The 13,132-nt window shown below is 49.5% G+C and overlaps 6 protein-coding genes across 6 annotated transcripts; 3 read left to right on the forward strand and 3 right to left on the reverse strand.

Annotated features, from left to right (window-relative positions):
- Nucleotides 1-186: 186 nt before the first annotated feature.
- ASPSYDRAFT_59042 (tRNA (adenine-N(1)-)-methyltransferase) lies at nt 187-2,188 on the reverse strand (the record flags this gene model as incomplete). Its single annotated transcript, XM_040849629.1, has 5 exons — nt 187-206; nt 656-1,649; nt 1,710-1,780; nt 1,845-2,000; nt 2,062-2,188. 5 exons carry the CDS (start codon nt 2,186-2,188, stop codon nt 187-189), a joined length of 1,368 nt encoding a protein of 455 aa, XP_040701335.1.
- Nucleotides 2,189-2,607: 419 nt separating this feature from the next.
- Nucleotides 2,608-5,750, forward strand: ASPSYDRAFT_90815 (uncharacterized protein; the record flags this gene model as incomplete). Its single annotated transcript, XM_040852387.1, has 7 exons — nt 2,608-2,698; nt 2,760-2,850; nt 2,910-3,212; nt 3,265-3,413; nt 3,470-3,582; nt 4,068-5,443; nt 5,495-5,750. The coding sequence occupies 7 exons, from the start codon at nt 2,608-2,610 to the stop codon at nt 5,748-5,750; spliced, it is 2,379 nt and encodes a 792-aa protein (XP_040701336.1).
- A 767-nt stretch (nt 5,751-6,517) lies between these two features.
- Nucleotides 6,518-7,701, reverse strand: ASPSYDRAFT_154274 (FAD-dependent oxidoreductase; the record flags this gene model as incomplete). Its single annotated transcript, XM_040842350.1, has 3 exons — nt 6,518-6,983; nt 7,045-7,433; nt 7,495-7,701. 3 exons carry the CDS (start codon nt 7,699-7,701, stop codon nt 6,518-6,520), a joined length of 1,062 nt encoding a protein of 353 aa, XP_040701337.1.
- A 1,077-nt stretch (nt 7,702-8,778) lies between these two features.
- ASPSYDRAFT_90817 (uncharacterized protein) lies at nt 8,779-9,886 on the forward strand (the record flags this gene model as incomplete). Its single annotated transcript, XM_040852388.1, has 3 exons — nt 8,779-9,011; nt 9,087-9,386; nt 9,466-9,886. 3 exons carry the CDS (start codon nt 8,779-8,781, stop codon nt 9,884-9,886), a joined length of 954 nt encoding a protein of 317 aa, XP_040701338.1.
- A 496-nt stretch (nt 9,887-10,382) lies between these two features.
- On the reverse strand, nt 10,383-12,027 carry ASPSYDRAFT_59047 (GATA transcription factor LreB; the record flags this gene model as incomplete). Its single annotated transcript, XM_040849630.1, has 3 exons — nt 10,383-10,423; nt 10,505-11,503; nt 12,012-12,027. 3 exons carry the CDS (start codon nt 12,025-12,027, stop codon nt 10,383-10,385), a joined length of 1,056 nt encoding a protein of 351 aa, XP_040701339.1.
- Nucleotides 12,028-12,554: 527 nt separating this feature from the next.
- On the forward strand, nt 12,555-12,954 carry ASPSYDRAFT_46691 (uncharacterized protein). Its single transcript, XM_040847288.1, has one exon. The coding sequence runs from the start codon at nt 12,569-12,571 to the stop codon at nt 12,728-12,730; it is 162 nt and encodes a 53-aa protein (XP_040701340.1). The 5' UTR covers nt 12,555-12,568; the 3' UTR covers nt 12,731-12,954.
- The last annotated feature ends 178 nt before the right edge of the window (nt 12,955-13,132 follow it).

Below are 13,132 nucleotides of genomic sequence, written 5' to 3' on the forward strand. Positions count from 1 at the left end.
CATCTTCTTTTTGGGGGGCTTTTGCGTGTTGTTCGCGGTGTTAACTCTCAGTTTTACCCTTCTTCCTTTTTGTTTCTGTTTTCTCTCCTCTTCCTGTCTGTCTTCCTATCTTTTTTTCTTTCCCCTGTCTCTTCTTTCTTCTTTTTCTTCCTTGCTTGTTCATGTCATGCCAGAGGGTATTTGCAGTTAAACCCGCGTATCATCTTCTTGGAAAGTGAGTAGTAAACGGCGTGGTCAAGTTATCTTTCGCTTTCTTTCTTGCTCTTGGTACCTAGGTATGTGTTAGGATTTGATTACAACTTGATGATCTTTCTCAACGGTTGCTTTGTGCTATTTTGTCAACCGTAGTGTACTGTGGAAACTGGTAAACTACCACTTAGTAGATGGCCCTGTTTGTTGGCATATAAAGCAATATAGACAGATGGCTACCGCCAATTGATATTTTCATGGTCGAATGGCATTGTTCCATTTTCGATGGTATCATAAAGTATGCTATATAGATATATGAACATATAGACCCGTATTGTGCAATGCTCGCTCTGTCAATGGTCCAATAAGTAGAAGTACATGCTGTCTATCAGCTGGTAGTATACAATATATAATACAATGGGTCAAAGAAGAAAGCAAATCTACATGGTGCTCTCTCCAGAAACACCCTGCATTTTCCTCCAAACGCCTACAAAGCCTCCACCAGCCAGCATCGTCCCGGCCTTTGGTCGGCACACAAGGACGCCTTCCGGGTCTTTAGCAGCCTCTTGTGGCTGTGCTTTCTCGGGTACTATTTCGTTCTCTCCAGATGACTCCTCGGTAGCGTTCCCAGACTCAGTTTCGGCCGAAGTTGAGGTATCCCATCCTGGATCGGCCTTCGATTTTTTCGATACAAACTTAACATCCCACGACCTCCCACCACTGATTCCTGTACCGAGCTCGATAACATGTTCAAGATCAAGCGGAATTCTTTGTTTCCGGATAATATCGACACAGTCCGCGATTTGGGTGACGCTGGGCATGAAGACCGCTAGAACGCCGTTCGGTTTGAGGAGGGGGGCGACAACGGGGATGCGTAGATGGGCGGAGGGCATGTCAAGAATTGCATGGGTGAGGAAGGGTTCCAATGATTTGGGTTTGAGGAAGGAGGTGATGGCGGAGCTGGGTGCTTTAAGTTGTTGCTTTCGAGCTGAGACCCAGTTTTCCACGCGCCCGACGTAGAAGTCGACATTGCCGGCGTAGATACCGCGGCGAAAACCGCGGACGATTTTCTCTGCGTGTTTCGAGAAGGTCGGTGATACTTCAACTGTATGGATGATTGCCTTGCGCTGGGCGCGCCACGCATCCCACCGTTTTTGTGCTAGATCTACTTCTTTCTCTCCAACACCGGTCCCATCTTCCGGACTTTTCGAGGTACTCTTTGTGTCATCACCCGGCCGTGTCGGGAGTTCCTCTAGATATTTCACCTGAGATGCTTTCGGGATTGGCGGTGGGAGGGAGTTAGCGGCCTGGACTGCGCGTGATAGATGTAGTGTCAAAGCGCCATGGCCTGTTCCGGATTCGAGGACCTCTAGCGGCGGATGGCTGTCGCCATCCTTGCCTGGAGGCACAACATCTATATCAAGGTATGAAACGATGACGCTTGCGTCTTTAGCGTAAATCTATAGTGCGTGTCAACGGATTTTGGGCTCGCCGGTGGTTATGGGAAGAGATGGTAGTACCGGCGTTACATGGCGCGGTGTCAAAGCAACATATTGATCGAGGGTAGGGAGCGTGACTCGATAGTTTACACCTGTATTAGAAACCAGAGCTTTTAGTTGACTTGCCGGACGAGTACGGACGTGAAGAATTCAGACCTTTGCTTGACTGAACGGTATCTCGAACTTTTCGGCCAATGATCTGGTCATGCGCCAGGGATCCCTTGGATGTCTGCGCCTTTCGGCCTTTCTGAAGCGGGCCAGCTAAGGTCGGCTGTCTTTTCTTGTGGTTGTAAACTATGACCTGGTCGCCCTCTGTAGCGGTGTGCCTATCTTAGCTTGGGTTTGTGCGCATAGCGTGGCCGAGAAGCGGTACCTCGCAAATAGGAGAAATCGGTATCAATTGAACGGGCGAAGCGGTGGCGCGGGTCCAGAGCTGACGGTGAAGGCGAAGACGGAGTCAACCCCAGCAATTGACGCAGCGATCTCAGCACACGCGCCATGCTTCGTCTTCGTTGTTGGCTCGTGGACAAGAGGTGGCAGGAATAAAAATCATGGGATCAGGCGACAAGCAGAGCTCCACCGAAAGTCCACATTGGTTTAAGCACCGTTCAAATGCGCCTCGCAATGGAGCCGATCCGCAGGGACCCAGACTTAAACCCATGGCAATGATGGAACCAGAGCATTCCAGCCCTGCCTTGCTTGGCTCATTTATAAATCTCGCGGTTCCTGGCGACATCGCTCTGACCCCAAGCACTGGACACTCCTCATCCTTCTCTACCGCAACACTCTCCATTCGCCCACGCTAAGTATGCCACGAGTCCCGTCTTCTTTGTCTACCCACCCGTTCAATTACACCAGATTCAATCGCTGACCCGATCTCTCTCCAGCTTGTCAACAACTACCCCGCCGCCCCTCCACCATGGGTTCTATTACGGATCTCCCCTACCTAAAGACCAACCCCAAGGTCATTTTCTTTTCGGATTTCGATGGGACTATCACTCTCGAGGATAGTAAGTCCAGCAAACATACCGGATCGACTTTGTACCGATCGCTAATCAACAACAACTGCAGGCAATGACCATATGGTCGATAACCTAGGATATGGACAGGCAAAGCGCCGCGCGGGGAACGTTGCGGTTCTCGAAAACAAGGCTACCTTCCGGTAAATGACACTGTCATGATGGATTCTGGACGCAATATACTGATGCTCTGACTCGTTAGTGACGCTTTTCGGGACATGCTCGACAGCGTTAAGACCCCCTTCAATGAATGCCTAGAGATCCTCCAGAAGAACATGCGCCTAGACCCCCATTTCACGGAGTTCTACTACTGGGCGAAGGAGAACAACGTACCGATCGTGATTTTGTCCTCTGGCATGGTTCCCGTTATTCAAACTTTACTGGAGACTCTCCTTGGTCACAAGCTCGACGACCATCTCACGATTGTCGCCAATGACGTTGAAAGCCGGGATGGGAAAGACATAAACACCCCTGGTGGGTGGCAGATCAAATACCACGATGATAGGTATGGTGGTAAACCTCAAGTTCACATTGAACAAAGTTGACCTTTGAATTAGCCATTTTGGCCACAACAAATCCTTAGAAATTAAGCCGTACGCTGCGGTGCCCCTTGACGAGCGTCCCACTCTATTATATGCCGGTGATGGTGTCTCGGACTTGTCCGCTGCAGCGGAGACAGACCTCCTGTTCGCCAAGGCTGGAAAGGGTATGTTCATACCGAGATACTCTTAGAGCTTTACGGTAGCTGACGTTTTTTCCCAGATTTGATTACCTTCTGTGAGCGAGAAGGGATGCCATACACTGTCTTTGAGAATTGGTCCTCGATCCTGGCCACGACGAAGGATATCTTAAGTGGCAAGGTCTCTGTCAAGAAGGTGCAGAAAGAGTAGATCCCGTTATTAGTTTGGGTGTAATATACCGCTAGAGATACAGATAGGGACATAGAGAATATCAAAATACATCTCTAGAAACATCTTCGCCCTTTCTATGGCATAATAGTTAATGGTTGCTTGTCGTCGTATTCGTATTTCGGCAAAGTTGCAGAAGCATGTGACCGCCTTCTGTTTAAGTCGTCGGCATTTACGTTTAGAGACGGCTGGACGAACGAACCCCTTGAGATGGCCTACTGCTTGGACTGAGCCTTTCGCGCGAGCCCCTGAACGTGCTGTGTGTCCTCAAGGCTCCAGTCCCATCATGCTTCAGCACCCGGCTGTTCTGCACACGCTTAGAACTTGTCAGGGGTGCTATCGCCGATCATGACACGCCGATTTGTATGAAACCCTGCGCTTGAGCCGCTTTCCCCGGTTTGCGGAGCGGAGCTCGAGACAGATACGTATACTAACTCGGCTTCTTTCTACAGGTTCGCGCGGGCGTCCAGCTCGCAATTTTTGCTATCGTTGTTTTGCTTCTTATCGTCACATTAGATAACAGATTCCGTGTCCTTCCAGCCTCCATTCACGGCCATCTTCCCTCCCACTATTCCGGCCATGTCGTCACCGATGTCACCGTGGTGACATGTTCGGTCCTCAACATCCTGTCCGGCTGCAAACCCTCATCGCCAGAATGGACGCAAATAGAAAAGGACTTATATCTGCGATCGGGGTGGACTTCCGCTGCATACGTTCAATTCCAAAGGAAAAAGGAACAGGACCTCCTTCCCTCAGATAAGGTCGTCATTGACCTGAAAATCGGCCGACTTGAGCCAGAGTTCAACAACGATCCGAAAGAAGATAAAATCGCCTGGGAGCAGCGCCCTGGTGGGTTATGGTTGAAGAGAACGGCGAAACGACATGCGAGCGATTCTCACAATGCAATCACCTCCGTCGATGTCCTTTTTGGTGCAGATGCGGTGGATCCTCGAGCAGGTTGGGAAGTAAAGGATACGGCGGTGTTGCTGGATAGTCGGACGGAGGACCTGGAAGCTCGGTTAACGGTCCGCAGGGGAAACCCATCGAAAATTAAAAAGCCGGTGCCGAGGATCAACGAGAATGGCCGTTTCAAGATTATGCAGCTGGCGGACTTACATCTGAGTACTGGGCTTGGCCACTGCCGAGACCCTGTGCCCGAGGAGCTTGTCCCCGGTCAAGGATGTGAGGCAGATCCACGAACGTTGGACTTTGTGGAGAAACTTCTGGATGAGGAGCAACCGGACTTGGTCATTCTGAGCGGAGACCAGGTTAACGGCGAGACATCCAAGGATGCCCAGAGTCCTCTTTACAAGTCTGTCAAGTTGCTGGTTGACCGCAAAATTCCCTACGCGGCTATTTTCGGGAACCATGACGACGAAGGTAATCTAGATCGCCAACAAACCATGGCTTTTCTGGAAGAGCTGCCATACTCACTATCATCGGCCGGTCCGGAAGACGTAGATGGTGTTGGTAACTACATCTTGGAAGTGCTCGGCCGCGGAAACACCGTCCACTCAGCCCTTACACTTTACCTTCTCGACTCCCACTCGTATTCTCCTGATGAACGCCAGTTCCGAGGATATGATTGGATCAAACCGAGCCAGATTCGCTGGTTCAAAAACACAGCCCAGGGGTTGAAAAACAAACATCACGAATATGCCTATATGCATATGAACATGGCGTTCATCCACATTCCGCTGCCTGAGTTTGCGCAGAGGGGAAATTATTTCCGAGGAAATTGGTCGGAACCTTCCACCGCGCCAGGTTTCAACTCAGGGTTTAAGGACGCACTGGAAGAAGAAGGCATCCTTTTCGTGGGCTGTGGACAGTAAGTACTCACCACCGTTCGGATGCGTTTTTCGTACCTAATCCTCTACAGTGACCACGCCAACGATTACTGCGCTCTCAGCAAAAATTCGGCCGAGAAGCCGTCACTCTGGATGTGCTACGGAGGAGGTTCCGGATTTGGTGGTTACGGAGGCTATGGCGGCTTCATCCGCCGCGTGCGATTCTACGACTTTGATATGAACGCTGGCCGGGCTGTGACGTACAAACGGCTGGAATATGGCGATGTCGATTCCAGAATCGATGAGATGATGATCGTCGATGGGGGCGCAGTGAAGGGCCCAGGTTGAACTTGGTGTTTCATCTTATATACATCAAAGGTCTTTTTAATTGCATAAAAGTTCATACTGGTGTCAAGTTCTTATATATAATTACCCAATTTGAGTGGGAAGTAATTCAATGACGCTTGGCAAGTATTTTCCTAATACAAATGCAAGTATAAAACAGGGTAAATCTAGGAAAGCGGCTTTTAAGGCCTCATAAGTAGTAGACATAGAGGTTGTGCTACTGGCACAGTAATTGAGAAAACCAAATTACGACATCATTTGCAAATGTTTCGGAACAGCACCTATATCAAGTTCGAAGGTATGGACACATGATTGCGCATTGGAGGTACCCGCCTCCAAGTCTACAACAAATCGCGAAAGTCCCAGCAAAATCCACATTTTTAACGATAACCAATAGTCACGCGATGAACCACGCGTTTTAACTTGGCCCAGACTAATGGCAAGGTTTATTTACCCGGCTGCATATGGCCTCGTACCGACGGTTCTGGGTTGCGTGATATAGTCTTAATTCGGAAGGCTCGGTCTGGTGTTGAATTTCGGAGCCAATGGGAGGCTGTAGAGCACCCTGGATGTTGAACAACCGCCAAAATCCACTATGGAAGCGTTGGCCAATGTGAACGCGTTGTGTGAACGGGGTTCGCGTTTGGGTTTGAGGTGTTGAGCATGCTTTTACCACGTGGCGGACAAACTACTCGCGACAGTGGCGTGGTTTGAGAGGAAATGGACTAGCACTCGTGGTTTTCACAGATAGGCGGGAGTGGTCCCGGGAATTACCACCATTTCTCGTAAAATATTCGATCTTTCTGTCCGTCGAGGAGGTGGGTAACGGTGTTAACGACTTCATCTGTCATTTGAGGTGGTCCACAAACGTAACATACTGTTCCGTTTGGGGAAAATTTGGTGTCTGTTCCTGATACCGTTTTGCGAAGGTCGTCCTGGTTGATACGGCGGGCATGAATTGCTAAATCGTTCGGAGGCTGGACCAAGAGTGGAGAGGACTGATCTTGCAGGTTGCTAAGGAAAATATCGAGGGTGATACGCAAGCGGTGGAACTGTGATTGGGAGCGGACGATTTCGCGCAGACGTGGGAGAAATAGGATTTGGTCAAGGGTCGATTCTGATGCTCCCGCATCCGGGAGCTTGGAAGAGTAGAGAACGTGGATGTTTAAGAATGGGAGGTGGCGATGAATACTTTCATCATTATTGTTCAAATGGGAAAGCATTGAGATTAGGGGACTAATAAATCATTAGCTGGGAATTCTCCATGTTATACCGTTTGCTGCATGCGAGTACTCACTTTATGCCCACCCCACCAGCAACAAAGACAACGTTCTGAATCTCTTCGAGCTTCACGCCGGATGGAGGCCAAACAAAACTGCCGCCAACCCGGATACTAAGTTCCTTGCCCAAGATCTCTTCCTTGGGTCGCCAGAGCCATGCACTGGCAGGGTTTGATGGCGCTTTCTGCACAGCTAACTCTACGTAAGGTTCGCGGCCCCGTGGATCCAGGGGAGGAGCCACAGTTTCGTCCGCCGGAGCAAGCTCGTCTGACGGTTCCAGTGAAGGAAATACCTGGGCATCTGCAGGTGTGGATGTAATACTGAACCCACCGGCATTCGAGACAGACGGGATATGGACGTCTAGCCACTGCCCAGGGAAGAATGAAAAGGGCTCCGGTTGCCCAGTCTGTGACAAGTGTTAACATTTTTTGGCCATACACGGCATATTGGTCTTTAAAATGACATACTATAATAGCTTCTTGAGGTTCATCTACTTGATCCAGGGACCCGGGCTCTTGTACACTAGGAGGTATAGTAAGCTGCAAAAGCCGTACAGCAGGATTGGCCTGTTCGATATGCGATAGCCGAACTGGGAACAATCTGTTCTGCCGGGGTTCTGCGGCTGTGCGCACGGTATGAGGTATCGAAACCTTCCTTGATGTAGGAGAGCTCATCTGGCGGTATAGTATAGTCGAAGCACAGGCTGATGGAGTGGGCGAACGGTGGGCGAGTCCGAAACGGCGGCAGAGTTGCGAAATCTGCATCCAGACGCAAATACAAGCAAGCTATATTTTTCAATTCTGAGGAACAAGAGGCCTGATACTTGAAATAAGTATCAGACAAAGTTGAAGTTCCAGCCCGATCGGGTGACGTTCTTGGATTGCATGATTACCTAATTGCACATGACTTTCTGTATTTGGGATGAAGCTATACGAGAACAACAGCCAGTGACACCACCGCCTTCTGTCTTCACTGTATTTAAACACTCCTGTCATGCCCGGATTTGTTTCAATCTCTCATACAATTAGTCTCAAATGAATTTTGCATGTGGGCGAATTAAAGGATGGGTCTTTCCCGGACAAGTCTGTTTTAGGGTTGACGGAATTGCTTATTCCTGTCTTTGTTCGGTCATAACCGCCCGGCAGCCTTCGTCCCTCAGACCATCAGAAGCGAGCATTTCGGCCTCTAGTAAAGCCAATTAGAATCGCTGACCAGGCCCTGCCTCTCCATCGAGGTGTTGTCCAGTGAGTCTGCAGATCGTTCTTGTCCATCACACGGGCTACTTTAGTGTGTGACGGCCCAGCGCCGATATTCGCCTTCTGCCACCTCATTGGTGGACAACCATGACTTTGCGTTGATGCTGGCGCTTGCAGGGCAACAAGCATTGGCCAGATGTATGCTTGGGAAACATCTCAAGGCACGCCTGTCAGCGTTCTTGCTTGTCATTGAAGCGCCAAAGCTGCCCCTCCCCTGAGACCGGGGGAGCGATGGACGACTCGAGGCCTGAGGGCCTCTTTCCACTTCATAACTATCGGCGCTTCCCCAAGCTGAGTTTCTCGTCTTTTTCTCTTGGTACTCGTTTCATCATCTCGTTGCTCTTCACGAACCCGACCGATAGGTTTCTGATGCAAGTGCACTGAGCATACAGCCAGCAGGCCTGGCCTCAGTCACCTTTGAATTCACCCAAACCACAGCACACGCCTGCTAATTTCTCGGCGACCTGGGTCTTACAGGCCAGCACCTCGGGCACCATGTATTTTGCCAAGCAGTACCGTAACCACAACTGGGTGTACATCCTGATGGCCGTCGAGCTAGCGCTAGTGATCCCCATCCTCACATTCTCTGGAATTGCTGCGCATGATCGGTACCGGACGAAGCTATGGCAAGATGGCTATGATAATGGCTTCAACAGCTCGCCAGACACAGCTGTTTATGCTGCTGCCAATTACCGACCGTACGACACTCCGAAAGTCTGGGCCTCTTTGTAAGTTTACTCACATCCTGCTGTAGCGTCGGCAGGTAATGGTGAAGTAACGTGTGTTCGCTGACAACTTGATAGTACCACCAATTGGAACCTCGTCATTTCGATTTTGAGCGTCTTCGTCGTGATCACAAAATTCCCTCTTCATATCCTTGGACTCCTATTCCCCTTCGCAACCGCCATTCTTCAGGTCGGCATGATTATCATTTACTGCATATCGGCAGCGTGGCAAGCTGGCAGCGATAAATCAGACCCCGAACATCCCCAAAACGGCGCCCCGTGGTATATCACCAAGAACTGCAACGTTGCCCACGAGAAAGGCAACGTCACATATTGCCGACAAGGAAAGGCACTCTTCGCATTCACCATACTCATCATGTAAGCTCCAAGAACCGCCTTAGAAAAGAAAACAAAAAAGACCGCCGACTTGTGATGCCACTAACGCAATCATACGCAGCGTCTTGTACACCATAGAACTAGGCATCGCCGTCCAGAACTGCTTCATAACCGAAGAGGAACGTGCCGAGCGCGATGAGAAACGAGAAGAGAAGGAGACCATGAAGGCCTACGAGGACATAATCTTGAAATCGCCTACCGCGTTCCCCATGACGCCTAGCGCAGCTCCCATGACACCAAGTGCAATGCCTATGACGCCAGGCACGGCCACATACCCACGTGCGCCGATGCCAGTGGCAACCCCGCGCAGTTTGGCCTTCAACAGACTCGACTCCAGTTCCACTGATCTGCCACTCCGCGAGCACTTCTCGCCGGATCCTCAGGCAGTCAAACAGGAGGTGGAGGCGACCCGATCAGCATCAGGCCAGCAGCAACCGTCCCAGATATACTTCCCACCTCCCCCGAAGAAGGGAAAGAAATAAGAGATGAACCCCCTTGCCGAACAAATTCTGTAATGGGGTTGTATCTATCAATATCATCAAATGTGAACAAGTAATGACGTGCGGAGTTTTTGTTTGTCTTGGACATATGTTCTCGTCTTTTCCGTTTATACCATTTCAGCAGATCACAAGGTACTAGGAGTCACCTATTTCTTCTTTAATTTTGCAAAACGCAAATATGATCGGTAATTATATATTGGAGTCAATGGGACAGTCGAATATCAGGAAATTCAATCTGACAGTAGTCTACCAAGCCAATACTGTACAAGACGAAATGAAAAAGAAGAAAATAGTAGTTTCTCTGAAGCGGTAGGGTATCCGAATGGAAAGGGAGGTCAAGGATGATCCAAACTCCCAAGATCGTCATCGAGGGCATCTTTTTTGCAGCGTCTCATCATCGCGGTTGATGTTCTCGATCCGGGGTGGTCGGAATCTTGAACCCGTAGAATATATAGGTGATATAGGGTATGAGGCAAAATCAAGAATCGTGACGCTTCTTCTCTCTTTTGGACCAACGTACTAGATCGAAAACAAAAGTGTAAGATAAATGCATACCATGAAAAATGAAACGAAACCAGGTAGAGTAGGTGAGTTACTTACATCCGCATGCGTTACACAAGGTTTTAGGACCACCAGGACCTTTCCTCCACTCTGGCGAGTCTGATGTCCCACAGTCTGCGCACCGGTATTCACACTTCAATCTCTTCCTCGGTTCGCTTTCCGGCAGAGCTTGCTGCCCTTGCCGCTCTTGCTCTATTGGGGGCGTTGTTGTTGTTGCTGTTGTTGTTCCGGTGAAATGGTAAAGATTGCCTTCTGGGATACCGGTGCTGATACCTTGGGCTCTCTCGCCCTCGCTCAGGAAGAGCCCTGTAAGAAGTTCGATGTCGTTGAGATGAGACGGCAGCCCTTCCTCGTTTAAGACAGCTGCTCTAGCTTGGCTCAAGTCAAGTTCATCCATGTTACCGAGTGTATCGGAGGATTCATTGTCTTCACTGGGGATCATGGGCGGTTCGAGAGAAGAGATAATATTGGGTTGATTAGGTTGATTCGGCAAGACTTTGTTCGTTGGGGTGTTGAGTTGATAAAGGACTTGCGAGGAACTCGTTTGTTGCGCAGCGGGATTAAAATCATTTTCTTCTTCCTTTTTCAGCTGCGCGATGCGTGCTTTTAATCGGATGTTTTCGAGCTTGTGTTCCAGGAAGGAATCCAGAAGCCGGGTGCTTTGTGTATGGTAAGGGCGGCAGACGAGGAAGACACCGTGGCAAATTTGCCGCTGATTGTCATCTTCGTTGATTGTCGAAAAATGTGGGTGGCCGTGTGCTTCCATCACGCAAGTAGAATTGTCGGCTTTATACATGCGGAAATGGCATCGGAGACGGTGACCAGTAGCTATACATTCGTGCAATTCCCGTGTGAAGACAGCTTTGTCATCATCGTGAATGAATCGCGAGAGGTGATCGTGCTCTATTTGTGCTGTCTCGAAACCGGTGATAGCTTTGTATGATGGAGAGACATAGTTAACTATTCCATCCGGCGTGAGAAGAAGCAACAGGTCTCGGACTTCATCAAGTACACGCTGTGGCCATGGCAGTTGTTCGCCTGGTATGCCAAGTAAAGAGAATTGGTTGAAGCCGGAGGGCTGTGGATTAAACTCCGAGTTTAAAGAGTATGGAATCTGTGGTATCCCAAGCTGTCCTTGGTATCCTCCAGATGATAGCTGTGTCTCGAGGCCATATGGAATAGGAGCTTGCGTTAGAGAGAATTGGGTGAGGTCCATCCTATTTTGCGATGACAAAACCGGCCGTGAGAAGTGGGAGGAGATGTTGAAAGTAGGAAAGACAGGCAAGGCACACCCTCGGCGGCAAATTGGTGGAATTGAGCTATCAAGTGCAGCTTTATCGCGGGGTGATCCACGGTCTGATAATGGCTGGACTCTGTGGATCCTGTCAACTCGCCCCTTGTATTTAATTGGTTTATCTGTTAGGTGCTTGAGGTTGGTTTTCCCCACACCTGTAGAGGATTTGGTATTTTCCTAGTATTTCGGTATTTCGACGCTATTGCCTCATATCATCAGTCCATCTCTCTGCTTGTAAACCAGAGACTATACTGGCGACATACGACATTCACAGGCATACACTTCAGCATCAACCTGTTATACTGACATTAGCAAATGAAAGAAGCTGGAGGAAACAACTTAATATATGGAGAAGTGACACACCCAGCCATCCTTATGCTCACCTGATATTTCGTGTCATTTCCCCTTATGCCCTACTGGCATCAAAGAGTCGTGGTTCTAAATTATGAGCTAGGTCTCAATATCAGCTATTAATGTTAGAGTCTTGAAAACGAGCAGTGATTCTTGTAATTGAGGAGGCGGACCTGGCAGAACGCGTTCTCACTAGTTATTGCTTCTAGTCCCGCAGTTGCAAGTCCGTGTCCAGGAGGGTGCCATCTCGCTCCGTAACTGGACACAAAATGATTTTCAAGTCATCGAAACAGTACTATCCCAACCCTTTACGAGCTTTGATACGGATGGCATGTCTGACGAGTCGACAAATGGGGAGCAGTACCGGTATGTCGTGCAGCGAGCACTGGGCGAGATCACCAGCGGCTTATATCAAAGTCATTGCCTCCCAGGCTATAGATCTACCGTACAAGGTTGACATGGCCGGAACTCTAATATGCGAACGACGAGCCAACACGCCTAGGCGCTCATTTCTGGTTGCCCACAACGGCTTCAGCGCTACCGGGTTTAGAGCTGAGCTTGCCATGTCCTTTTCAGGATGGGAAAGTCACCACCGAGCCGCTGGCCAGAACGAGGGCTAATGTGGGCACGGAAAGGAGCAAGCGCGACTGCAGAACGATCTCCTTAATGGCCACAAGGAAGTCGCCGAGCCACGTCATCTCAACGCAGGAAGCAATGCGGCAAATACACCGGTTTTACTTGGATGACACTGTGGCCGTGCCTAACCTCATGTCTGTGAAGCGACGTGGAAAGGTGCGGCATTTTGCCTCCATATTCCTTGGGACTCTCATCCCGTCTAATAGCGTATGGGTCGCTTAAACATATTGTCTCTAGTTAATATGACTTCTGAAATTCCTAAAATCAAGGCTGTTGAGGCTACCTCTTGCCTAAAGGCTCGTCGCCGCGAATCCTACTTAGGAGCTATAGTGTTTTTTGGTGGACCTAACTTGGTCGAGGCATTCTTAGTCCTTTGCTCGGCCTTT

This window comes from Aspergillus sydowii (assembly GCF_001890705.1).
Source record: "Aspergillus sydowii CBS 593.65 unplaced genomic scaffold ASPSYscaffold_7, whole genome shotgun sequence".
NCBI lineage: Eukaryota > Fungi > Ascomycota > Eurotiomycetes > Eurotiales > Aspergillaceae > Aspergillus > Aspergillus sydowii.

Coding starts and splice junctions, on each gene's coding strand:
- ASPSYDRAFT_46691 (XM_040847288.1), top strand. CDS start 12,569: ATGGCCGGAACTCTAATATGCGAACGACGAGCCAACACGCCTAGGCGC.